This window comes from Anarhichas minor, unplaced genomic scaffold (assembly GCF_050575085.1).
Source record: "Anarhichas minor isolate MPS153535 unplaced genomic scaffold, ASM5057508v1 ptg000058l, whole genome shotgun sequence".
NCBI lineage: Eukaryota > Metazoa > Chordata > Actinopteri > Perciformes > Anarhichadidae > Anarhichas > Anarhichas minor.
Genome location: NW_027466504.1, coordinates 11707757 through 11733869, shown reverse-complemented (window position 1 = coordinate 11733869; position 26113 = coordinate 11707757). Strand labels below are relative to the sequence as shown.

The 26113-nt window shown below is 42.2% G+C and overlaps 2 protein-coding genes across 3 annotated transcripts in view; both read right to left on the bottom strand.

Moving 5' to 3' along the window:
• dst (dystonin) overlaps positions 1-26113 on the bottom strand; it is a 97067-nt gene that overhangs the window by 49051 nt on the left and 21903 nt on the right. Inside the window, exons 7-36 of one of the 2 annotated variants that reach the window (XM_076076549.1) lie at positions 23730-23807; positions 22415-22507; positions 16256-16422; positions 15986-16098; positions 15715-15821; positions 15498-15617; positions 15041-15136; positions 14803-14930; positions 13260-13353; positions 12998-13152; positions 12455-12905; positions 12225-12353; positions 12015-12092; positions 11737-11898; positions 11388-11492; positions 11131-11226; positions 10920-11045; positions 10661-10813; positions 10406-10560; positions 10159-10285; positions 9826-10009; positions 9134-9291; positions 8676-8854; positions 8418-8556; positions 8141-8334; positions 7875-8037; positions 7707-7790; positions 7468-7575; positions 7274-7372; positions 900-1046 (exon numbers count right to left, since the gene is read on the bottom strand). In XM_076076549.1, coding sequence (XP_075932664.1) covers positions 900-1046; positions 7274-7372; positions 7468-7575; positions 7707-7790; positions 7875-8037; positions 8141-8334; positions 8418-8556; positions 8676-8854; positions 9134-9291; positions 9826-10009; positions 10159-10285; positions 10406-10560; positions 10661-10813; positions 10920-11045; positions 11131-11226; positions 11388-11492; positions 11737-11898; positions 12015-12092; positions 12225-12353; positions 12455-12905; positions 12998-13152; positions 13260-13353; positions 14803-14930; positions 15041-15136; positions 15498-15617; positions 15715-15821; positions 15986-16098; positions 16256-16422; positions 22415-22507; positions 23730-23807 — 4188 coding nt within the window. Of the gene's footprint in view, positions 1-899; positions 1047-7273; positions 7373-7467; positions 7576-7706; positions 7791-7874; positions 8038-8140; positions 8335-8417; positions 8557-8675; positions 8855-9133; positions 9292-9825; positions 10010-10158; positions 10286-10405; positions 10561-10660; positions 10814-10919; positions 11046-11130; positions 11227-11387; positions 11493-11736; positions 11899-12014; positions 12093-12224; positions 12354-12454; positions 12906-12997; positions 13153-13259; positions 13354-14802; positions 14931-15040; positions 15137-15497; positions 15618-15714; positions 15822-15985; positions 16099-16255; positions 16423-18590; positions 19592-22414; positions 22508-23729; positions 23808-26113 lie in introns of those variants that run through there. The other variant, XM_076076548.1, reaches the window with a different exon arrangement.
• Positions 1117-6144, bottom strand: LOC142932613 (uncharacterized). The gene is made up of 2 exons (XM_076076550.1): positions 3562-6144; positions 1117-3365 (listed from the first exon to the last, which is right to left on the bottom strand). The coding sequence occupies exons 1-2, from the start codon at positions 6007-6009 to the stop codon at positions 1314-1316; spliced, it is 4500 nt and encodes a 1499-aa protein (XP_075932665.1). The 5' UTR covers positions 6010-6144; the 3' UTR covers positions 1117-1313.

The following is a 26113-nucleotide window of genomic DNA, read 5'->3' as shown; positions in this document are numbered from 1 at the left end:
ATTACATTTTTCTTACTTCATTTTACCCTAATTATGGTTGCAATGGTTACAACAAAAATAAAATGACGTGTGTGTGTACAGTGCTCACTGTCCAGGTGATCCATTGATTAAATAGATATTGGACTGGACAGAGTGAACAATGGAATAGCTGACTGTTTGGTGTGCTTTAAAACTGCTTAATTAAACTTTAATTACTGATCTGAACTACCCACAAAGATGCAAAACAACTTCTAGCAACAAGTCAACTCTACACTACTTTATAGTACTTTATAGTTATCATAGTACATAGTGAGTAGTAATAGTCTAAACTCTTTTGTATGTATCTGTCTATTGTCCTTTCTGTTCTATTACATTGATGAGAATGAGTTCTGACAAACCATCAAAGAAAACCTTCAGGATCACGAAACTGCTTCTAAGCACCAGTCTATCACAGTTACAATGCCATGGTGATAAACTTAAATAATGTCAGCTTTGGACTGTAAGCAATGTATAATGCATGTTCCATTGGACACACAGGGACAAAAATCTGAAATGTATTTCAATAACCTGTTGGCCTGATTTCATTTATTGGTCAATGGTTGCTCTGAAATGTGAGTGATTGTGCAACTTTTTGTGTTATGGAATCATTTGGGGGCGATTGAAATAATTAAATATATCATGAAAGTAATTACACCCACTACCTATAGTGTCAAATATATGGATTACATGATTCAGAAAGTAAACAGTGTGTTTTTATTAGAAATCATACACTGTGACAGCAAAAAGGCTGCGATACCATTTTGATTAGAAAAATACTCTTTGCCGTTAAACCAAAGCTTTCTCTCACGTACAACAAATATGTGGCAGCATGTTAAAACAGGACACACCAGAAAACACCAAAAACAGTACACATCATTTACCTGGGGCTTATTAGAAGCATCTGTGTTGGCATTGCTATCTTTCAGAGCATTAGCATCATTGCTTGGGGTCTGCTTCACATTGGACATCCAGTGCAATAGCTTGCTAACTTTATCACCGTGCTCTCTCTTCTCCTCATCAACAGATCTCTACAATTAAAACAGATGGGTTTTTTGACAAGATTGTTAACTTTGTTGACACAAACAGGGGGGGGGGGGGGGGGGGGGGGCACTGCTGAAATACATTTATAATCAGACTAAAACACAAAAGCTCAAGAACCATTGTTAGTTGCATCAACCAGTGTAAAAATAAAAAGACATTCAGTCAAGGTAACTTCCCAGCCCTACACAAAACCAAGGAACATACTATAGGTTTTGCTTTTATGCTATGGACAAGCATATATTTACAAATATGTTTTACTTATATGCCCAAACATAATGAAATGTTGATTTGGGCCCAAAACCATGAACTTTCGTAGCCTCCAGTAATCTTAACCCCGTGTGGCAGTCGTACACACTTCTTTCAAGTGCCTCCCTGAACGAGATTCTTCTCTTGGTCTTTGGACAGGTGAGGCTTTTGGTGTGAAACTTCTCATCTTTGAGAGCAGCGGCAGTAACTTTGTCAACCAGGCCGCTCTGAATGACTTCCTCGAGGGAGACTCTGTCATGAGTGTCAGGGTTTATCAATCCTCCAGTAAGGAGCTGGAATTCAATACAGCGAAAGCCAGCATCCTTGGGGAGGAGATTTTCCTGAACAGCCTGAGAGATGGACAAAGTCTTTGAAGTCTTGGGGTGAACAATGCCATTAAATACCTGCTCAAACTGTTGGAGCTGCTGATTCAATGCCTCATCTAAAAGACCTCTTTTGAGAGCCTCCGAGAGAGTAACTTTCTGCCCTGAAGAGGGGTCACAAATACCTCCAGTGCAGGCCTGGGCCTCCAACAGCCTTGAGGCAGTGACTCTATCAGTAAAGCCCTGTTGAAAACCCTGAAGAACTGACAGCCTCCTCCTCCGAATGACGTCCCAGAGACCAGCGATGGGGCTGTGAACATCTTCCACAACCACCATTCTTGAAAATATGATGTCCGCAATCTCATAGACGCTAAGACGGCCACCGCGATAGCTTTCGAGCTCGGATATTTCAAGAAACCTCTGACTCAGAGCGGACTCTAGACAAAGTTGTCGTCCGCTTTTGACATCAGTAACGATGTGAAGTTGGCTTCCGCTGGCGTCAGCTACGGACTTTTCCTGCCATTCACTTTCCTCCTGTGACAGAAACAGATACATGCTCTTGTCAATGTGTCTCCCCTTGAATGCTTCATACGCTGACATTTGGATGCCACTGCTGCTGCTGACAACAGACACTCTGTGAGAACTCGTGGGAGAGGTACTTGTTAGATGTTTCTCACCAAATGGGAAGAGAAACACACCACCATCAATGTCGTAAAGGCACGTCTTCAGTATTTCAGAGTAGTATGCTTTCTGTCCGGTGTCAGGGTTGTGGAAACCTTTAGGGTTACTGATTGGATCATACAGACTCTGTAGAGTCTCCTTGTTCAAAAGACCCTGATCAACAGCAATGCTAGCCGGCACCCGGACACCAATCTCTGGGTTGATCAGTCCTCCAGTGGCTACCTGGACCTCAAGGATCTTCTTGCCTTTGTATCTATCAAGAATCCTTTCCTCCATCGCCTGAAACACAGAGAGCTTTTTGCCAGCATGGATGTAGCCACTAACAGCTTTCTGAGCATCTATCAGTTTATCTTTCAGACCTGTCTCAATGATACCTCTCTCCAGAGCCTCAACCACTGAGTGCGTTTGCCCTGTAATCAGATCAGTTAGGCTTCCTGTTGCAGCCTGCGCCTCCAGGAACTCAAGAGCATACGTCTTAGCTAAGAAGCCCTTCTCAGCAGCTTCTAGGAAGGATATCTTTTTCTTACTCGACTCCACATAAACTCCAGCAATAGTAGTTGGTTTTCCGGCGAACTGAGCAAGAGATGCTTGCACGTCTTCCATTGTGACGAGACCCATCTCAAACTTACGCACAACCTCTTCATCCAAGAACCTAAACTTGATTAAGTTTTGAATACTTGTGCTGCCTTTGAGTTCTGGGAGCTTTTGGGAGGTTGAATAAATCCCACTCAGTTTCCCCTCGCTGTCAGATGTGTTTTCACATGTTTCTGTGATCTGATACGTTCTTGTCTTCGTGATGCTCTGTGTTTCATTTGGCCGTTGGGGTGTTAGTCCACACAGAGCCATGTATCCATGTGTTGTCACAGTCATGGACTCAGGTTTGATTTGGCTCTTTTGCACGTCTTTTTGAAGGAGAGTCAGACTTTGACCAGTAGAGCTATTCAAAGTTTTCTTTGATGGTGAATCCTGAAGGCTTTGGCTGTGAGTGACCTCCATTGTATCTTCTTTGACTTGTTTCAGTCCTTCAAGAATATTCTCTTTCTCCATTGTTGCCATCTGTAGATGTGACATTGAAAGAACTTTTAAGTTACAGAGGACTAGAGTTCAGTTACAGATAACTACAATCGCTAAATGGATATTGTTATGAATAGTAAGAACAAATGTAAAATGGTATTACATTGATTTAAATATACTGTATTTCTTATAAATATAATAGTGTGATGTAGTAATGCTGAACTAACTTCATCCATACCTCTGAGGAAGCTTTCATCTTGAGACTCTCGTCCTCCAGGTTGTATTTTGCTCTTTCATAGGAGGGCACCATCTTCTGCCTCACTGTATGTTCCATCTTCAACGAAGCAGCCTCGTTTTCTTTCACGTAGTGACGGCTCGTTTCAATGACTTCCTGTTTTTCAGTCTTCATCCGGACCCCGAGCATCGTAAGCTTTTCCTGAAGACTTCTCACTTCTTTGACGTACGACTCTATTTGTTCCCGAAGAGATCTGGCTTCATTCTCCTTCAGTTTCAGTTTCCACTCGCTATCTGTCAACTTAGCTGTATCATTTGACTGCTCATTGCCAAGGCTTTGTAAAGCGCTTACTTTTGAGTGGAGTATAAGTCTGTCTTGCTCATGTTGGGCAATTTGTGATTTTGCCTTTAAGAGGTCGTGTTCGAGCTGCGTATTTACTTGCTTCAGTTTGTCCATTTTGGTCTGCAGTTGCAGCTGTTGGTCAGATTGTTGCTTTGTTTCCACAGTGGTTTGATGCACTGTTGTTACTGTTTGATACACGTCTTGTTTGAAACACTTGTTTAGCATCTCTGCTATTTCTGCACTATGTGACTGCTGTTGTGACATCCCACTTTCACTTGAGATTTCAGATTGAAGTAAAATGAGCTTTTTCTCCACTTCAGTCTGCACGAGCAACAGCTGCCTCTCATAGCCTTCTTTCTGGAGTTCTAGTTTACTCTTCAACTCTTCCAGCATTTTCTTGCACTTTTCAAGTTGTTCTTCCATCTGCTGGGACCTCAGTTGAAGGACAGAGTTTTCCTTTTGCTTTTGCTCAGCTTCCTTTTGGGTGCTATGCAGATTTTCTTTCAGCCTTCTACCTTCAGATCCCAATGAGTTGCTTTTCTCTAGCGCCTCAGCTTTCTCCCTCTTAAGGATCGTATTTTCATGTTGAAGATTTGATCGGGATTTGTCAGAACTCGACATTGATTCTTTCATTGTTACTTTATTTTTCTGAAGCTCGGTCTCCATCTGCAATAATTTAGATTCTTTCACTTGTCTTTCTCTGGTCTCTTTCAACAATTCATCTTTAGTTCTTTGTAGAGACGAGCTGAGCTCTGAGAGTTTAACGTTCAAGTTCTCTGCGTTCCTGTCTGCTGCTCTCTTGTCGTTCTGAAGAACAGACATCTCCTGCTTTAGGTTTCCTGTCATTTTATCTGAGCTGCTTGTTAACCCTTTAATGCTGTGCTTATGTTTGAAGAGTTCATCTTCTAATGCCTTGACTTTATTGACATGGTTTTGACTCTCAGCAGATTCTTTTTGCAGTTCTGCATTTCTTTTATTTAGCATCATGTTCAAATCATTAATTTCAGCATTTTGCATGTGGATCTTTTGGGTTGCAGAATTGTTATCGGCAAACACTGCCTTCAGCTCTGATTTCAGAGTTGCTATTTCTGTCTCATAATTGGCAATTTTGTAATTAAGCGTGTCGATTTTCTGCTGCACCTCAGTCATTTTCCTCACCTCCTCACTGTAATCCTGCAGTTTAATTTGAAGCTCATGGGATGTCTGAGATTTCTTATTTAGTTCCTCCTCAATAATTCTAACTTGTGATTTGGTGCCCTCCGCCTGAGACTTGAAGATTCTAATTTGCTGATCCTTGCTGTCGATTTCCATTGTCACCCGATCGAGTTTAGCTCTGACGTTCTTCAGATTATTTTCCATCTCCAAATTAAACTGTTTAAGGTCATCTACCCTTTTCTGCAATAGAGAAGCAACTAATTCACTTTTTTGAAGTTCGGCTTCAAGGTTTCTACATTCGATCTGCGACGCCTGCTCGGTTCTCTTCATTAAGTTGTTTTCTTCCTTAGCTGTTTGAAGCTGCTGTTTCCAGCTCTCCATCTCACTCTTTAACGACTTGATCTTTTGTTCAGAAAACGATCTCTCATTTTCCAGCGACTCTGTCTGGATCTGAAGACCTCTAATATCACTGTCAAATGAGACATTTATCCTTGTCAACTCATTGCATTTAAACTTGAGCTGATCTAGTACTGCCTGCTTGGAAGCTACTTCTTCTTCTAAATTGTTAATCCTGAGAATACTCTCCTGCTCCATGGAGCCTTTCTTATGCAGTTCACCTTGGGTGATCTTCAACTGCTCTGTGAGGCCTTTGACTTCAGTGCTTTGGAAAAAAGTGTTTTGTTCCAATGAGGACTTGGCTCTTTGAATAGATCTGATTTCCTCCTGAAGTTCGTTGATGGATTTCTTCATGGTTAGTGCTTCCTGTTGGAGATCCTCTGATTTCTGTGTCATGTTGATCCTGTCAGTTTCCATGCCCATCTGAAGTTTCTTTAGTCTGTTATTGCTATCATCCAACAGCTTTTTATAACTTTGGGCTTTGTCCTCAGCCATTTCTGCTCTTTCCTGGATCAGGACTAGTTCCTCCGCTTTCTGCTGCAGGACATCCGTCATCATGCTGTAATTTTCTCTGACTGCAGATGACTCAGGCTCACTGACGGCTATCGACTGAGGCACATCATTTTCTTTAGCCTGGACTTGACTTTGCACCTGTTCATAAGTATCTTCCTCTACGTTTATTTTTCTCTGAAGTTTGGGGCTCTGTTTCTTAAGATCTTGGCCATCATTAGTTTTCTTTAAGAGGTCTTCTAGTTTCTTCTGAGCCAAAGACAACCTGGCCTCTGACTGCTCGCTTAGCTGTTTTGTGTGACTTAATTCCTGGTCACTGACAGCTTTGTCTTTTACCGCTATTTCTAGCTTAGTGCAATACTGATTAACGTCATGCTCCAGCTGGGATTTCTGAAAGGTTAGATCATCAATTGTCTTCTGTTGAGTCTCTACTTGTCCTTCCAACTTGTCCAGCTGTGCTTGTCTTTCAACCAGCAAAGCCTCCTGTTCCTGGACCCGTTGCTTAAGTTGACTATTCTCTACTTCCCCTGCAGCTTTTTGGAGCTCCACGCTCTCTGTCCTTTTTGTTTTCTCTGCTCTCTCAAAAGCCTTGCTGCTCTATAATGCAAAAAAATAAGTCATCCACTGTTTCACGTTTAATTAGAAATTGTAGAATAACTTGCATGAATATTTTACTTCTTACCAGAGCGCTGCAGCCATGTAAAACAAGCTCTCCAGGAATTTTTAAGTTAGCCAGAAATATTTTGGAGGGTTAAAAGCCCAACAAAGATGTTAGATTTATTCAAGTTTATTTTGACAGCACGTGTCACTGCTTTTATCACTGTACCTTTGTTAGAACTAATACTTACAAAATGCTACACAAACTCCTGGAGAAGGCTCTATTTTCCCACAGAAAGCCGATGTGAGAAAGACTTTCCGTCAAAGAATGAAAAAGCTCTCTCCTCCCCGCAAGTAAGCGTCACCAGCAATAAGAAGTTACTGTACATGCAGACATGCACCGCATTCGCACATTTCCTTTGCTTCTTTTGCACCTTGAAGCAAATGTCTTCACCCGTGATGAGCTGACCATGTATGATAATAGAAACAACTCACGGGGGAAACACGAGTTATCATTTTAATATTCACTACTTCTTAGTGAGGCAGTGAAATATGTTGATGCAAAACAGAAGACCTGAGAATCATGCAAAGATAAGAAGGCAAAGCTAAACAGGGATTGTAGGTTGAAGCGTCCACTCAGCCCCAAAATATCCTGCAGAAGCTACTGTAGATGCAGAAAGGATAAAGGGAAGTATTGAGAATATGGATCTCTTACCTCCTCGTCTTCAGTTCTCTTCAGTGTCTCACTGGCAAACTTCACATACTGTGTCATGAGAGTCACAAGAGCAGTGTAGCGGGTTCGGAGATCCATAAACTGCGCGACATTAAGAGAAACATGCATGTCATTGACATGTACTCTACATAAAGCACAGATTTTCTGTCCTACCAAAGTTAAAATCATAGCTTTACCTCCTGCTGAATGGCATCAGAAGAGCTCTGCATCCTCCGTTTCTTGAGAGGGGATTTGTGCTGGGAGTCGACCATCGCTCTGAAGGTCATCAGCTGAAGTTCATAATCCTAAAAAGAGATTCATGTGTAAGATAACAAAGTTGTTTCTTTCTCCACTACAGCAATTTTCACCTTAGATCTAACAAAACTGGAATGGGAATGCCGTATATCAGAGAACAATTTAAGATAAATAAGTTTACCTTAATGGCAGATGAGTACTGCTCTGAGTACTTCTGACACTCATCGATTCTGCTCTGCTTTTGTTCAATTTCAGCAACGAGGACCTGATAACACAGACATTTTAAATATATGTATCTGTGTATTTAAATGTCTTCATCTTATTGTGAAGAAGGTAACTCTTGTCCTACCTTCTGTTTGTTTAACAGCTCAGCCAGTGCCTTGCTGTCTTCAGGTTTGTTTTCTTGGGCCTTTATCTGTGCCGCTTCCATTTCTCTAACCCATTCATCAAGACTACCGTAGGAGTCTCCGTAGTGTTTCATAGATTTGCTGATGCCATCCAGGTCCCGAAGCCTGAAATTAAATGTTTAACGTCAATGAGCTATACTTAGACTCATAACACTTGCGCACAAATGTCATATATTATCTCTTATAGTGCAGATAAATCCTCACTAACCTGCTATCAATCTCGGAGTGAATGTTCTGCCATCTCTCGCTCAGCTGATCAGCTTTCTCCTTGTGCCAGTCCAGGTCAAAGTCACGCTCGTTATGTGCCTTAAACATGCGGTCGCTGATGACCCGTGCTCTCTGCAGCTCATCCTCCATGTCATGGAACACCTCCTGCTTCTCGTCAATCTCTGTCCGCCATTGCTTTGATTAGAAGGAAAAGTAGTTACTCAAAATGAACTAAAACAATGCTGCCAATGACGGTGAAATGTAACACAGTGTATTACCTTAAGTGTTGAAATGACTGTCTCAATGGACTTGACGTCAGAGTTCATAGCGTCTTCCTCATAGAGTTTGGATTCGTAGGCCTTAACTAGCGCCTCTGCACTCTGGCTGTGCCTCACCACTAAGCTCACCGTTTTCAATCTGCAACACAAAAGGGAACATATCTTCAACTCAGGTACTTTTAATGCAAATACCCATGTAGTAAAAACATATCTAAATGCAGCCATGATTACTTCGAGACAATGCAGGGAGTGTCTTACTTGTCCATATAAATGGAAGACATGGAGTACACTTGGCTCATGCTCTGAATGAGGACGGTGAGTTCAGAGGAAAGTGTTGGCACAGAAGGAGAAGCTGCAGCCTGTCGGAGGAACAGCTCACACTTCTCTTTCATAACGTCAAGGTCCTCCTTCAGTTTATTCAGCTCCGCTGTCTTCCTCTGCAGAGGTGCACGTAGGAAATCAGAATGAAAATAAGAAAGAAATGCAAAGAGGAGGGGGGCCATATCAATGTTGCTACGATGTTATAGACATTATAAGCTGACCATGGAAGGTATGATTAAACTAAATGTTAATGAAATAATATTTATAATAGAATTAATTACAATGCAACTCTTTGATAAGGGAATTAATTCAACAACAAAAAAATTCAAATAAATAAATGCAACAGAGGTAAGTTCTTGATTATGTGAAATGATTATTGCTACCCAGACGTATACCTCATGCTCTGTGATGCGCTGCAGACTCTGCTCCAGGTCGTCTCTCTCCAGCGGTGTGCGAAGTTGCCTGATCAGGTGTTCTTCATGGGCCTCCAGATGCATTCGGAAGTTGCGTATTTCGGAGATGTAATGATTGTATACAGACTCCTCGTGTTCCTCTGTATACCAGAAAAACATAATGAGTACAAATAATCACACAAGAGCATCAAAATATGTTTGATTTTCAAACTGTGACAGAAAATTGATATTGTACTTTTTGAAAAACTAAAAAAAGGCAAAAAAAAATGTACTTCAATTTGAAAATCACAACTATTTTATAGTGGGAATGTTAAACCTACATATAGTCACACACACATTAACTGATAGCACACAAAAGCACCTCTAGGTGGCGTCATTATCACAGCACAAGGCTGAGTAGAACCTGTGCAATGCAGCTGAATCAATAACAGAAGTATTCTGTATGTATTTAAATAACATAACTGCGCATTAACAACATCCCAGTGTTTGCCTTTCATTCACAGCTAAGCCAACATCCTTTTTAGAAACTTTTCAGTAAAAAACAACATAATTCCAGAAGGCATCGACTTAAAGCATAAAAGGCTTAAAGAACCATGGCTTTCCCTTGCGTGTTTAGTTCAATCTACACCAGCAACTCCTTGTTGGGAGGGACAAAAGGGGAATCTGAGTCTTGCCTCTTTCTGCAGATCTGAGTAATTCCTTGTAGTACTCTTTGCAGGCCGCAACGTCTCTCTCTAGCTGGGCACAGTCGGCCACTGTGAATACCTCGGACTCCTCGCTGTCTTCTAGAAACTCCTCGAAGTGGGACCGCAGGTTGCTCAAGACCTGCTGATGCTCACCTTGTAACATGGTCTTTATCTGAAGAGAAATAAAAGTGGGAATAAGACAAACATGCACTTTTCATTTTTCCTAGAATGAGTCTGATCATCATAAATGATCAACAGCTAGTGTTAAAAAAGTGGGATGGATAAGAGGCTAAAAAGGAAAACATCATAATTCAAACATACTGAGGCCACATTCCAGTTGCGGATGGCTCGTATGTCAGACATCAGATAATGCCAAGACACCACGCTCTTCATGTTGATGTGGGAGTGGTGCCAGAGTGCCAGGACATTCTGATATAACTGTTCAGTTCTGCAGGAAAAAAACAAGAGGCAGAAATAACGTATCCCACCAGAGTCAAGTCACCAGAGCTACTAAACTTTATTTTCAAGTACAGGAGACAAAATGAAGCCTTGCAGCGTAGCATCTCACCTTGTAGCCATGTCAACAGCCTCTTTGTTGGGTGGAGGCACAGTGAAACACACAGAGGGCACCATGGCCTCATTGCCTGCTGGGTTGATGACTTTCCACTTGGCCCGGTGAGAGTTACTGGCCAGTACGCACTCATCCTCTTTGTAAATGGTAATCTGAAAGAGTTGTGGTAAAGCATAGACATATACTTTTAAATCCCGGAAAAGGACTGAGATGAATTATGGGGTCATTTTGACGTAGGGAAGCTCTGTATACCTCTATCTGACGATAATCACAGATGGCTTTGACAGGGATGGAGGATCTCACGGGGTTTTCAGGGTTCCTGGGCCTGAGCTGCACAATATTCTTGGCCCTGCCCACTAACCCAGCCACAGTGCTGCGGTACTGAAGCAGCTGCTCTTTCTCATCCTACGGACACACCATACCACAAAAAAAGGTTGTTTATTGTATTTTTGATTTGCAACTAACTCAACACAAACACACACACACTTCACATGTCTTTCTCTCAGCTTACCATGGACTCCTGAATGAGATCGTCCAGTCTGTGTAGGCTGCTTGATCGATCACAGCTGTATTTTCTTTGAACGGCGTCTTGCAGGCTCTTAAGGTAATCCATGGACTCTTTGGCATCCCTGAAAAACTGCAACGGGGAAAAGAGCGAGAAATTAGATGTGACAAACCAATGCAGTTTGCTTACACTGACTTCAAAACAGGCAGCAACTCACCTCAAAGTAAACAGCATTCTCTTTGAGATGCTGTTCTACGCATGAGCAGAGCTGTAAAATCCAGCTCCACTGCGTATGCATGGCAGCCCTGTACGCCTGGAGGAGAAACACATGATATTCAGGTATAATAGCTGGGAAATTACAAGATTTAAAGACTTAAAAATCTTTTAATCATGGTGGGAGCGGTATGCAGGGTGGAGACTGCTGTCATACTGACCGCAGAGCTGAGTACATAGAAAAAAAACAACAGGGCTTACTTCAATAGTGAGCCTGGCTGGGTGGTTCTTGAGCATTAGGCGCTCTGCCTTGTCCTGCACAGACTTGATCACTTCCTCCTTTTCGTCCAGCTCCCTCATCAGATCCTGTATGAAGACATTAGGCTGAGTATCTCTGGCATCCAGCAGTGGCAAAGGCCCAGTCACTCCGTCCTCTCACACAATCCCATATCCTGTCTCACACTAAATGGATGCAGCTGTAACGTAGCCAAACTTATACACCCAAAAGAACTGCCTGAACAAGCCCTTTGTTATTCTGTCTGCACGGAAGATTTTCACAGATTTAGTTACAGTTCATTAAAAAGTCTGTTTAAACAACACAAAAACATACAGCATGGTAGTCTCTTTTCTTGGAGATGTTGCCGTTGCGATCACTCCAGTCAAAGGCAACTTCCTCCTCCTCCTTCTCATTCAGCCAGATGAGCTCCTGGGTTGCCTCTGACACAAAGTCATGCAGGCTTTCCAGGTGGCTCTGTCGCTCTCTTGAACAGCTCTGAAAGGAGCAGACATTCCTTTAGTCAGGCTACAATAAGCAGCACATACAAAGTTATACCATTTATTGCTCCACAAATTTCTGAATATTGCTGTTGAGCTCAACAGATCACTTACCAACAGCCTTTCATACTGCTTTTCTAGTTTGTTCAGTTTGTCTGAATAAGTTATTTTCATGGGGATGGTCATCTGAATCTGAGAAAAGAAAAGTATGTTTTTACTTATTGTATTTCCTCTGCAGTAACTAAGATTCAGACTCACATTATAGGTAGGATTATTGATGGTTACACTAACAAACAAGACAGAGGTAAACTACAAAACACTTACCTCACTTAGTTTGGCATCTTTAAGGCTCTTTTGAAATTCTTCAATGGCTCTATGTACACTTTTGTGGTTATCTAAATGCATTTCCACGCTTGGCAAATCAGTTCCCCACTCTGAACGATCCAGTTGCAACTTTAATACAGAAACAAAAGCTCAAATATTCAGTTTCTTATTTTAAGTGCGTACAATTAAAGCTACAGTACATTATAAACACACTGACAGCGACAACTCACCTGCATCTCTTCCACCCAGCTCAGAAGGTCCTGAAGAAATTTCATGTTGACCTCCTCTTCTGTCATGTTGGGGTCTGCCAGTGAGGATTTCAGTAAGGGCTTGCGGATCTGCATGTTTTTCAGATGCCTCAGGCTGCCTGGGTCCATGTAGCTCTGGACTGAAGCAGGCTGCAGACCGGGGGTCAAGGACGGGTTAAAGGACGGGGTCAGGCACGGTGTAAGGCTAGAGGTGAATGTGGACCCAGGGGTACCTAACCCCCCCGGGGTGAATGCAGGAGTCAGGGCTGGTGTCAGGCTTGCGTTGATGTTCTGAGAGTAGCCAGAGTTCAGGCTTTGTGTGATGCCTGAGATCATCATTTTGGTTTGTTCTGTCGTCAGGGTGCGACCTTTGCTGTACACAGAAGAACACTCTGCTCTCAGGGCTAGAAGTTCATCCCGCAGTTCAGACACCCTGTATTCAAAAAGGAACAACAACACAAGATGTCTTAACGTATGAGGAACTAAATACATCGTGATATTTTTGCAAGAGGATACACTTTGTACCTTTGGACAAGTTGATCTGCAAAGGGGAATTTCCCATCCAGAAGAATTTGGATGTCCACCACTTGTTGTCGGAGGATATTCTCACACTCCAAAAGGTAGCCAGCAATCTCAGCTTCATTCAGGAACTGAATACCAGACTCGAGACGTTTTGCATCCTTAGCAGAGGAAAAATAGAGACTCAAAACGCACGACAAACAATGCGCACACAGTGTTATTTTATCACAACTTACATTGAGTCAAACAGAGATTAAACTAAACTTACAGACTGCAGGGCAGTTCTTGCAAATGACAGCTTGTCCTCGCCATTGACACAGTCCCGCTGGACCCTGTTGGCAATCTGCTGCAACATCTCAAGCCTAGAAAAACAAAAAGAGTAAATTATGAGTTAACAGTTGTTATTATCATTTTAATTTAAAAAAAAAAATCTTCACAATGCACACTGTAACCTCACCTGGGTCCATAGCCAATGCTGTTATTGAGAAAGACTGAGTTGTTCATTTGTAAAGGTTCGGTAAGGTAGGGGTCATTAGAGCTGTAACTGTTGAAGTTACTGTTGCTCAAAGACGAGATCCCACTCAAATAGGCCATCTTACTTTACGTGGTAAACCACTGCTGCTACTCCCGGCCACTCAAACAGTCACCGTGACATGTTCTCATCCTAATCATCCCTCTTCAAGGATCCCAGCCTCGGCCTAGCCTTGACAGCTTGACTGTGAGCATTCGTGAACCTAACTGATGGAGCGGCTTTCAACCTGCTCATATTTATAGTGCCACAGCCAGGTGCGGAGCGGGTAAAGTGACTCCCACCCTGAAATATTGTGCTGCCCTCAGGAGATTAGAATTAAATAGCAGGTTGAGACAGTGTGCCTTTATACAAACTGAGAGTCCATGAAGTACTGCCAAACTGCAATTTTCACCACACCCAACACTAATGCTGTGAATATGTTGTGTTTATAGACCATGAAGGCAGTATTGGATATGAAAACTTGTCTTAACTATTGTCAACGGAGTCTTTGGACTTGGCATTGAGTTTCCATAGAAATAAGCTGCAAACAAACATTGATGGAAACCAGATCAAAACCTCAAAAACTTAACTGAGCTTGCTGTAAGAAAGCAGACACTCTTTGTGATCATAGTATTAGCAAAGTTCTGGCAATTTGAAGTAACTAGATCCTCGATCAGTCATGATTATGGTCCTGGACCGAAAGCACCTATTTTTTCCACTATCGTATTTCACATGAGTCATTTGTTTACTGCTTGCTTTGCGTATCACTCGTATCATTTGAGCAGAACAAAACTCAAGCTTATCTGTCATATGCAAACTTGGCTGCAGTAAATCTGATCAAGAAATATTGCGGGCAACAGCTCATAAATATCTTGATAGAAATCATATGGAAGTGTGCAACGGTTCAGTGAGGGGATTTGTATTTTAATAAGGACGATCAATCTTTGACATGAACACAGACCCTCAGCGCAGCAGAGACGTTAGTGGGCTTGCAATATGATGCTGCAGCACTCTGCCTCTACCAACCCCAGATAATGTTATGCTGACCCATGTAGCTTATTTGTCCTTTATCTAAATGCGTTTCACTTAGAAAAGCAGCAAATGACCACATCTCTTGCTTTACATTTTTGTATGTTGCCTCAAACAGTCACACATCTTCTCTTTTCCAAACACCAGCTACGTGTCTCTGTGTGTTAGATAATTAGGGATTTTTGGCTGACAAGTAAAGATTAGACCTTTAAATCACATTGTGTTGATCTAGGAAACAGAAAGTATTAATACGCCCAGTCCCTCCGCATACCTTTCCACCTCAGGCCTCAGGCTCTTCTCTCTTTCCAGCATGGCAACAATTAATTTACCCCATTCCTTCTCCACATCATTAGGGTGATGACCCTGGGGTAACTGAATACGTCCGAACTCGATCCACATCTGTCAGGTATGCCACAAACACAGACTTGTTACCGCTACACTGCGCAACACTACAGGCTCTGCAATACGTTATCAAAAGCAACATGCTCTTCTATTTTGAATTTGTATACCTCGAGCATTTTATAGAGATTCTTGATTTTTGTCTTGTCGTTCTCTTTCAGCGGGATTTCATGTTCTTTAAACTGGAGATACTGTGTATAAAGTGCCTGTAAAAGAAAGCAGAGATTATAATAAACGTGTTTATACACTTGTACTATAAAGCATCAGAACGGATATTATCCAGGAGAACGGTTTCTCCGTACTCTCCCCCATGTCTTTAAAACAACTGCATTAAAGCTCTTTTACTGTTAGAAGCTATCGACGTCTTGCAGCAAATGGACGCTGCTGCTCTCTCATATCCATCAATATCTCTTCTAAGTCTCAGTGACAGCAGATAGACGCTACATGTGGGTTATTTGAGGATTATCCTTCACCTTACCGACACCACATGCAGATTTTAAGCACTCTGTACAATGAGACAGCCGAAGCTCAACTTATAAAGCTAATAATGATTCAGATCTTCAATACCTTGAGTTCCACAGGGTTGTTGGGGAATGATCTATCCGACATTATGGCCACATTGTGTCTGATCCACTGGCTGAGGTATTTGATCATGTTCTGGTACTCCACCCATTTGATATCAACATCCTGTTCAGAGAAAAAGGATCATCAGCGATGAAGCACTTGTCAGCACAGTCCCTCGGATCGGGGTGGAGTCACTGGTGGGCCGATGCCATCAACTTACATTAGGACTGATTCCATCAACACCATCAGGTACTTTGGGGAAAGCATCGTACAGTGTTGAGACGTACGTGATGACAGATTTTTCATCGGGTGACTGAACGTCTACGTCTGATGAAGGAAGTAAAAAACAAAAATGTGACACATGACAGTGAGTTCAGAGGAATTATCCCTCAGGCCCAAATCCAAACTTCGCTCCACATGATCGACAGCACAAAATTGTTGAAAGGTGTTTTCTGGGTTCAACCAAATATGACAGTGTGTATGGATCTCACCCTCGGGGTCCAGCAGTCTGGCCACCCCCAGCTGCTCGGCTACACAAAACGCATTCTCTAAATTTGATCGGTTGGCCTGCGTCGAAACGCGGCTCATGTCAACCAGGTCTGGCCTGAAATAGAGTAAAATAGAGACCAGTGAGGCGAGAAAAGCTAGGCATACCAACTAACAGAGAGAAGACAGAAGAAGTGGACAGAAGACCACTAAACCAACTATATGCATTATATAGCTTTAATGTTTAACCTGCAATTGATTCAGTGTTACAGTACCTGTATTTATGAATGATAGCGTTAAAGAGCCTTCCATCCCTCCAGGAGGTTGTGAAGTTGTCACAACGTACGCCTACGTAGCCGTCCGTGATCTGCCTGGACCAGAACAGTAGCCTCTCCTTGGCTGTCATGTCCTGGGACTCCCCTGTCACATGGATCTCCGAGATCTGTCAAGATGCGCAGACGTTAAATGCGCAGTCGCAGGGGCTTGATGCAGAGACACAGCAAATTGAACCCACAAACCTTTGAGATTAAGACTTTACCATTACTGAGTGGTAACAAACACCTTGAAATATCCTGCAATCAAAGGTGACAACAACACTACTGCCTTAACAATACTACTGCATTAAATCAACACCTTCATGTCACAAAACAAAAGACTGAATATTTCAAGCTTCACAAAGTACAGAAAAAAATAAAAATTATGAGAGCTATTCCATATTTGACTAAAGTGTGAATTAAGTGTGAATGAGGTAATCGTTTCATTTTCTGGTTCATTAACAATTCTGTTCACACCTTAAAAAAAATGGGGAATGTGAGAGTTGTGTAATAAATGACCCAATAGTTTTACAACGTGTCATACTGAAGATTACGATGACCTCAAACAAACAGTGCCACCTCACAGGTTCCACAGTGTTGTTGACAGTGTTGTGGCACATTTACGACATCAGAACAAGAGTTTCTATCTGCAGTTCACAAGACATTCAGTAATGTTGATTCAAGTCTTTGTAGATGTTGTTTTCCTGTAACACCAGAAATACTGTAGTTCAGTTTGCAATGGGGGGCATGTTTCTATTTTTCATATCACAGGAAATTTTACGTCAAAACATGGTTTGATCAAAAACCAAGAAGCAGAATAACACAGAACATTAAACAAAATAAACTTCAATCAATCAATCAATCAATCATCTGCAGCCAGGTGACATCAGTCATACAAACAACAGTGAAAGAGAGAGATAGTAACAACACACTACAGCTTGGACAAGACGACCTGAAACAAATAGCATCATCCTGAAGAAAACAATCCCCCCACAGACCAGCCTATCCAGACCGTATACTGTCACGAGTTATGTTTTGAATTAGTTATTTATTCTGTTTTATTGAGATGTTCTGTGTCTTGCACTTTATTTCCTGCCTTTGTCTGTCTAACCCACGTGATGGTCTGCCCTTCCCTTAATTAGACAGTGCTGCGTACAATCACCTGCACCTCCTCAGTCTGCTTCACTTCACTTTCTGCCCCTGTCTGTTCCTCTCGTGATCGTCTGCCCCACCCTTAATTGTAACCTGCTGTGTCTAATCACCTGCACCTTCCCTGTGTATTTAAACCCTGTGTGTCCCTTGGCTCAGTGTTCGTTCGTCTTTGGTGTAACCTGGTCCGTCTTTCGTCTGCCTGCCATTTCCTCCTGGTCTGTTTAGTGTCTGCTCCACGTTGCCGTGTTCCCTGTTTCTTTGGATGTTTTATTTTCATGGACTTGTGATTCACACGTTTTTGTGTTGAATACTTTTTTGTTACAATTAAACCCACAATTATCCAACCCTCCGTTTCCCGAGGCTCCCTGAATTTGGGTCCAGCCCTTTCTTTTCTGCAAAAACCTTACAGTATACCTTCAAAAGCCTGAAACATTCCTATAGTCCAGTTAAGACAGGGTATGACAAGCGTTTAACAGGCCTCCGAAACAAAGGTTGATTTACTCATTTTAGTCTGTCCAGCTGGAACATTAAAGCAACGACTGTGACAGTAACTCAAACATCCTAAGTATAAATATCAAAGAGCTACATTTTACTGAGTGTTGAGTCTCTTTCTACTGGGCAGGCTGAGGCTTCCAGACCACAGCGTGATGCAAAACAATAAAACAGATTCAATAGGACTGCAAGACCCATCATTAATCCACAAGTATCATAATAATTCATTTTGTTCTGAGACAATACAGTTGCTATGTCTATTGATATGTCAACGTACTGTTCCTGTCTGCATACAGAGAGCAGCATAAACATTTGAGTGCAGGTTCCAGGTAAATTAGGTAAACTATGCAGCCAAAGCACCTGGTGTAAATACACTCCACAGCGTATGATTTGTGTCGCAGAATAACTGACAGCAAGAGACCACAGCGATGACATAATGCTCTAAAATCAACCATGATGATTACATAAAATTATGTAATTTATCAAAAATAAACCAGCTCTAAAGAAGTGCTCAATTTGAGCACATATTCTCACTGTAGAGCATAACTTCAATGATTTAAACACCAGCCATTCAATGTTTCCAATCAAGCCCCTTACTAATCCATCATAAATAACACCTATAATGGCCATAAATAACACATTCTAAGTTTACCTCGTGTTGGGTGGAAATACATTTGGCAGGAGCTGGAAGATGTTCTACGTAACCAGAGCAGGTGTAGGCCCTCCGTCTCCTCCTCCTGTGTGCTTGAGAGCCCCATATAATCTTGGCAAACGTTTCCTCACTCCCTGGTCCGTCATTGCCCCTCAGAGTCCGCAGCATGTGCTCCACTGCTCCGAAGCTAACAGCCCTCCTTAACTGTCGCTGCAGCAGCCTCTTCACAAGCAGACCATCCTTAGCCGAGGCGCCTCTGGAAGTCGTGTTAATACAGCGAAGCTTTCCTCCTACAGTGGACCTGCTCCTGCTGTCTTCTGTCTGCTCTGTGGAGAACCTGCCCAACCTGTGAGCTAACCTCTTGCTTGATTGATTACAGGGATCTCTGAGGATTAAAACTGGTACCTCGCCAACGTAGACGCCTGTGCTGAGGCTGTCCTGCCTTGATAGATGTTTCTTCACCTCTGATGGTTTACCCAGCTCTGCTTGGGACTCCTCTGCGTTCCCATCTGGGCCACCTTGAGGCTCTGCACTGCTGCAGATGGAATCGGTTGCAATAGCTTCACATCCAGGACTCCTGAGGGGTCCTTCAGCAGGCCGAAAGGCTCCTGATTTCCTCTTCTTCCTCTGAAAATAGCGTCGCCCTTTATGCTCTTTAGATTCAAGGCTCAGTGGAGCTTTCTTGGGGTCAACATAGCATTCCTCTTTAGGGCCTCGAACACAGCCACAGATGTTTCCCATGGCTGACAGTCATACAGTCTCTCACCCATCGGCAGTGCTGAACTCCCAACAGTGAGCTTGTTTTCAGGCAGAGTATCCGGTGAGCTCCACTTGATCTGAAGAGCCACTATCCCATTGACAGAAAGTCATTTTCACGCTGTGCGGCTAGCACACAATAAGCAGTGACAGACAAGCCGGCAGCCAGACATAAAGCTCGCTCCACTCCAGCAGAGTTGACTTTTTCCTTTCGTTGACTCACAGCTGAGAACTGGTCAGCCTCTCTCTCTCTCTCTCTCTCTCTCTCTCTCTGTCTCTCTGTCTCTCTCTCTCTCTCTGTCTCTCTCTCTCTCTCTGTCTCTCTCTCTCTCTCTCTCTCTCTCTCTGTCTCTCTCTCTCTCTCTGTCTCTCTCTCTCTCTCTGTCTCTCTCTCTCTCTCACTGCGTCGCTCTCTTGCCTGCGTGCTCTCTCTTGAGTCTCTTCTCTGACACTGGAATCCTTTTTGACCTTTGAAACATTTCTCTGGCTTTGCTAATCCAGCACAAACACCATAAATGCACACACACACAGACACACAGACAGACACGGCCAATGTGCTTATATTTCTCAGCTGTGAAAGAGTGGAAAGGACTTGTGGACAGACCTGTTTTGTGCCGCCTAGTCTGCTTAGTCTACACAGCAAACGTGTACGTCATAGCTGCTGCTTGTGTTTCCTAATACTTGTGTCTAATGTGTAATGAGGGGGTGGAGGGAGGACAAGGTTTAAACTGCAAGTGGATGCCAGCTGATGGCCATCTATTATGCTGTGAGAAATTTTGGCTCAGCAAGTTTGGCTGCGTGAACCAGACAGAGTCCCAGCCGGCGAGAAAGGCTTTGAAAAACAGAACAGCGTAGGTCAACGAGAGCAACAGAAGCAGAGGCAAATCCGAGCTGGACAGCAAAGTGCTTTCACTTTGTCCATTAATCAAGCTACGTACAATGGCGGAGCCAGAGGTGGGGCTTAAGTCCAACGGTTTAAACAAACACTATTATCTGAACAGATCACCACCACTGCAGTTCACAGGGGGGCAAAATGCTCTGACCAGGAAGTGATTCACCACATAAAAGCATTACAACAACATAACACAGCCTGACAGCGCGGGGCGCAAGTCCACTGTGGAGGAATCTATCAGTATACTTTTAAAACATGACAAAAATATAATTAAGTAGTGTGTACGAAGGTAAATATTATGGCACCACACGGCTCAGCTAAAATAACACTGTGCCACTGTCAGCTTACAGTGCTTGAATGCCAACGAAGTTTCCCAGAAGGTCAAAGTCACCTGACAGCCGGCACAGTTCAAACTACAGAGTACTGATGACTCACACGGCTACTTATTGACAAACTGTTAAATACTGCTAGTACTGCAGGATTCCATTATGTGTGTACATGTTTTCTTTCAGTAAAATAAATGATTTATACCATTCTAGATGATGTATATAGTTACTTGGGCCAGTTTTTATTGACAGTGAATGAATGAAATAATTTAATCATGACTGTGTGTTTGTGTAGAGAGCAACAGACATCACAGAGACAGTGACAATCAATCAAGTGTCAATCAGGGCAAAATAAACAATGAAGCCCAACAGGCAAAGAAATACCAGACAACATTGCAATGTCATTGTGGTGCACCGTCACCGGCTGTATACTAAAATAAACATCACGCTCAACACCATGTTCCAGGTGAAAATACAGCAGATTGAAGAAGAACAGCGGCAGAAAAAAAAAGTTCATGCATATCAATCTGCTGTCAGCTGTGCTTATATAATAAAGCCCAAGATACTGTGACTTGCTATCGTTCTAAATCAAGAAGAAACAGGCCCATTGCTGCTCAAGGGCTTGCGTGAGACATACAGCGGCAGGTGTTGGCAGCATCACCGACGCTACCTGTCAGCGAGTCCAGGCAAAATATCTATTAACCACTTTATCCCTCATAATTTCCTTGAGGCCGTCAGTCAGACAGATGCATTCTTGTTCTAATAGAATGTGCTAACTCAGTACCCATCTCCATTAAAGCTACAAGTGTGAAAGACTATTGCAATGTTCCTGTCCCCTACCGACCACTGAGTCATGTGACGTGTGGTGCCAAAGATATAAATAATCCAATGCAGCAGCCAGAGAGAAGGAAGGAAGGGAAGACTGAGTGAGAAGTAGTTCAAGTATGAAGTTTCTGCATGCTATTGGATTTTTGACAGACACTTTGATGGACACCTGGATACTCCTGGCATGCTCACACACACACACACACACACACACACACACACACACACACACACACACACACACACACACACGCACACACACACACACACACTAACCCACTCAACGTGATTTGTGTCACTCCAGCAATAAAATGAAAAATATTCCCGAAGAAACAGTTTTTGAGAACATTCAGGGAGAAATATCAACCCAGATTAGAGCACAGGGAAATTTCAAAACCATCGCAACTCTCCAAACTGCAACGCTTTTTTGGAAATACAATACTCTATTGCATAGAGTAAAATACTTTGCACTGACAAAACAAAGCAACATTCAAGCCATTGCTGTCTGCATTTAAACACAGACTCATTATAACTGTGGGCAAAAGCATTTTCCGTGTCTCAATACATCCTGTGGATAACAAAACATTATTTTTTTCGCTACCAGGCGCTACATGATGTTAGCTTGTCATGTTACAACTCAAGCTGAATCAAACATGAAAGTAAGCCTGGTAAACACTAACATCATACATCATCACCATCATCTTCAGTGAGTAAGACTGCAATTACAACATTTAGCATGATATATGCTGCACAGCTTTGACACCTTGTGGTCAAAAGAAGAAACATCTACGTTTGTCAGTGTGTGTTGGTCCTCTGCATTCAAATATGAAGATCAACATCAAGGAAGACGTAAAGATACACACAAGGATCAAATGAACAGCCCTTAAAAGTGTGAACTCATTACTTACATATAATACAATGAAATGGAAAACAAGTACTAATCCAGTATCTAGGTAATAGATAATGTTAATTCCTTGGCTATTAAAATCATAAGAATTACCAAACCATGAGATGACAACGCTGACCTGAAAGTGCAGAATTATGGTCCAGATCAATCCCAGGGTCAGTTTTGGGTTGCCGTCTGTGATGTCATCGTTCCTGATATTTACAAGTTTGACCTGATGACAGGAAACACATGATTAGCATATTTACAATACCTCCAAAATGCTCAAATCCTGCTCTGAAGTTTCTACATTATGGCATTATGGCATTTACATGGATTAGTGCATTAAACAAGTACTAAATATTAGTAACTGTGTTTTGTCTATTTTGACTCGTGTGCCTGTCATTTAACAAGCACCACAAGGGGGCACAATAGTCATTAGAATATGTCAGGGCGCTGCTACCTTGTAATCATGTGGGTCTGAGATGACAGACGGAAACAAATGTTTGCTACTAATTAAATGTTATAAAGCAGCTCGGGCTGTTTTATCGCCCACATATCAGAGGGGAAAATGCATAAACAAAAGAATGTGAATTATACAAACACATCCTTGTTTTAACGGAGCAGGTAATCTATTCCTCTAAAGCCAGTCTGATCATCTGTTATAACTGCAATCAATAAGCTGCAGGGGGAGATTTAAGGAGGTTTAAAGAGATCATTTTCAGTTTAAATATTACAGATGATGCATGGGAGTATCTGGTGTGTACTGCAGCTAAAACAGTAGATCAGCTCATTTGTGACCATCTATGATTCCTTTGTCTCAAGCCTTACGTCACATCTGGCTCTGGCTCAGCAAGGCTGTGTTCTTCATCACATCCTGAGTGGTGGGGGGGGGGGGGGAGGGGAGGGCAATCAAAGCTCTCTGAAACCCCACCGATGGGATTTGTAGTCGGCGCTCCTTAAATGCTGCCATTATTATTGGTGGGAGCTGAATTGTAATTGTCATCAAGAGAGATGGCAAATGCCATGAGTCCAACAGTGTGTGATGTTGGAGGATAGGCAGTGAATAGGCAATCACCACTGAATGGGGCCGTCCCACACTATGTGGCACTGCATGTCTGAGCCAAGACATTCAGAAACAGTGTACCATTTGCATTCCCTCTTCAATTACACATGTGCCTTTGCTTGCATTTGTCAACCTTGGTGATTACAAGAGAACAAATCTCTCCTAATATGATGCAACTGCACACATGAACTGCTACATTTACAAGTGCTATCCAGCTGTAACATTTTATTTAATTCGCTTCCTGCATCAAAATTATAACTTAATTATGTGGATTTTCAGTTTCAGATTATAAATCCATTGCTATTACATCCGTGTCTTAAGGTTTAAAGGTGTATTCATGACAATGTGTGACAGAACAAGAGTTTCAGAGTGTGCTTGGATTGATCCGTACCTGCCGCCTCTTTAAATAATCCAGTGCTATTTGTACATTCTGGAGTCTGTGGAAGCGCATCCTTCCCCTCTCCCGAGGCTGTGGACATAAAGAGGGAAGAGCGGTCATGTATGGCAATCAGATTTTTCTCAATATCAGAGGACACATTTAAAAAAAATGATTAGTAGCATTGGTGGACACAGGACATTCGCTATTCTGGTGAGATAAAGACTTCAAAGAACACACAAGAAAAGCTCTCAACAAGAGTAGCCATTTCTGCAAAATCTGTGCATATACAGAACATTTTCCACCGTTTGCATCTCTAGAAATCTGCCCTTAACATGTAATAACAAACCAAGTGACAGGTAAAGGGTATTCGCTGTGCTGCAGACACCAGATATAAAACTTTAAAATGATTGCAGAATGATTCCTCGTTCGAGAAATTATCCAATCTCTTGTGGCAAATGCACGCGGACAGTCAGGGGCCACAGCATGAGGTAATGAAATGGAAAATGCATTGTAGCCAGGATGCAGCAGCAGCAGCAGCAAAAGACGTGTGCTGCATTCAGCCGTATTTCAGAATCAGAATCAGCTTTATTTGTAAGTTGATAAAAGCTGGGAAGAATCCAGCTCATCTAAATAGCAAAGCAACGGTAACCCATCTCCTAGAGCTTCCATTCAATGGCTCTCACACACTTATGAGGAGCTCTTGAGGCTTAAAAAAATACTTAAAAGCATACTCGAAAGCGGCAGATGAAAAATGTCCTGATGCTCACGAAGGTTCGGAGCGCTTTGATTGCATGGCTGGTGAGATGGATATAAAGACCCAAGCTTTATTGGCAATTTACTTTCAATATATTGCATCTTTTTAATGCCTTTGCAAGGTCAGCGGGCCAAATGTATTGTTGATGCATGTTCAAAAACACATTTGAGCATGAAGATGCCTGGGTCTTTAAATCATGTGCACAATTTTCTCTGCATCCTCAGTATCATCTGGTCATGTAGGATTCTGACATTGTTTGCTGATCAAAAGAAGTGGCATTATGAAACAATGTTGCATAGAAATCACACATTTAGCTAAATTGGGAAAAGGAAAACACTACTATAACAATATAGAATAACTACAATATCTGCTAAAGCCATAAGTCTACAGAAAGACAAATCATACGGTGGGATCGTTTCTACACTCCTGTTAACGGGCCACGGCACAACTCTGAATTAGTTTGTTAAAAGGGGGGTGGAGGGGCAAGCCACACGTACCCCCTGATCATCATCCACCGTGTCTCCATGCTGCTCAACTGCGCATGCTTCTGTCCCACTCACCAACCGCAATGTCTTCAGAAAATCACGCTCCCTTGGCTTATCACCGAAAAGGCAACACATGGAGGAGAAAGGAAGACATGGACACACACGGCGGCCAAATCAAAGGGAAGTTAGACAATGGACAAAAACCAATCAAAGAGTGGACAACAGAGGAGGAGGAACGCAGAAGGGAAACAGGATGTAAACAGAAAAATAGATAGCTTGTAGAGGATGAAAGTTAGTCACACTGGAGGAGGAGTAACTGCTGGGGCTCCTTGCACAGGAATACATGCAGTTTAAATACAGAAAGGGACAACACAGTATGATAACGACTGCACAAAGACTGTATTAACATACTTCAATATAAGATGAAAGAATGACATGAGAAATTAAATAATACTGCAGAAAGCCAGCTGGATGACGTGCAGTAACTAAGTGGCAACGCCAGAGTGCTACAGCTACATACACTGTACAGCTATGTGCTCTGTGTGTGAGGGATTAGATACATAAACATACTGAACTAGACTATTTAACACCTTATGAATTCTCATGAAAAACACTTCTATAACAAGGCCACAAACCAAAGACAGCTCCCTATTTTTGGTTAAATAATGTGATTCAGACTGTAACCTACAATACCGTGAAAGCTTTTGGTTTCTAACTGCTACTGAAAAGAAATCCACACCTAGACATCAACTTCTAGTTCATTTCCTAGTTGTTCCAAGTTTTGACAGCGATAACTCCAGCTGTGTTTTAATCACCACACAGCACAGTTTCCTGCACTAATGTAATATTACTTCGTCATAACGCGATTTATAGAAACAATGTCCCACTTTCATGTTGGCTAACTGTCAGGTGCAGTAATGTTTGGAAAAGGGCATTCTCAATAAGACGTGACGCAAATTTCATACACAGAAGTGCAGCAATGTTTGTCTCCTGAAGGTCAAGAGTTCAAACAGTTCATGACAGTCATTTGAATAAGTTTGAATAACTGCTGTATGTAATTGTGGTAATTAAACACATTTCTCAAACGGAAAACAAAAGCACAGGAAGGTCTGAAGGAATTTGATCAATCTTTCTTGTACAAGCTGATATACTGGTGC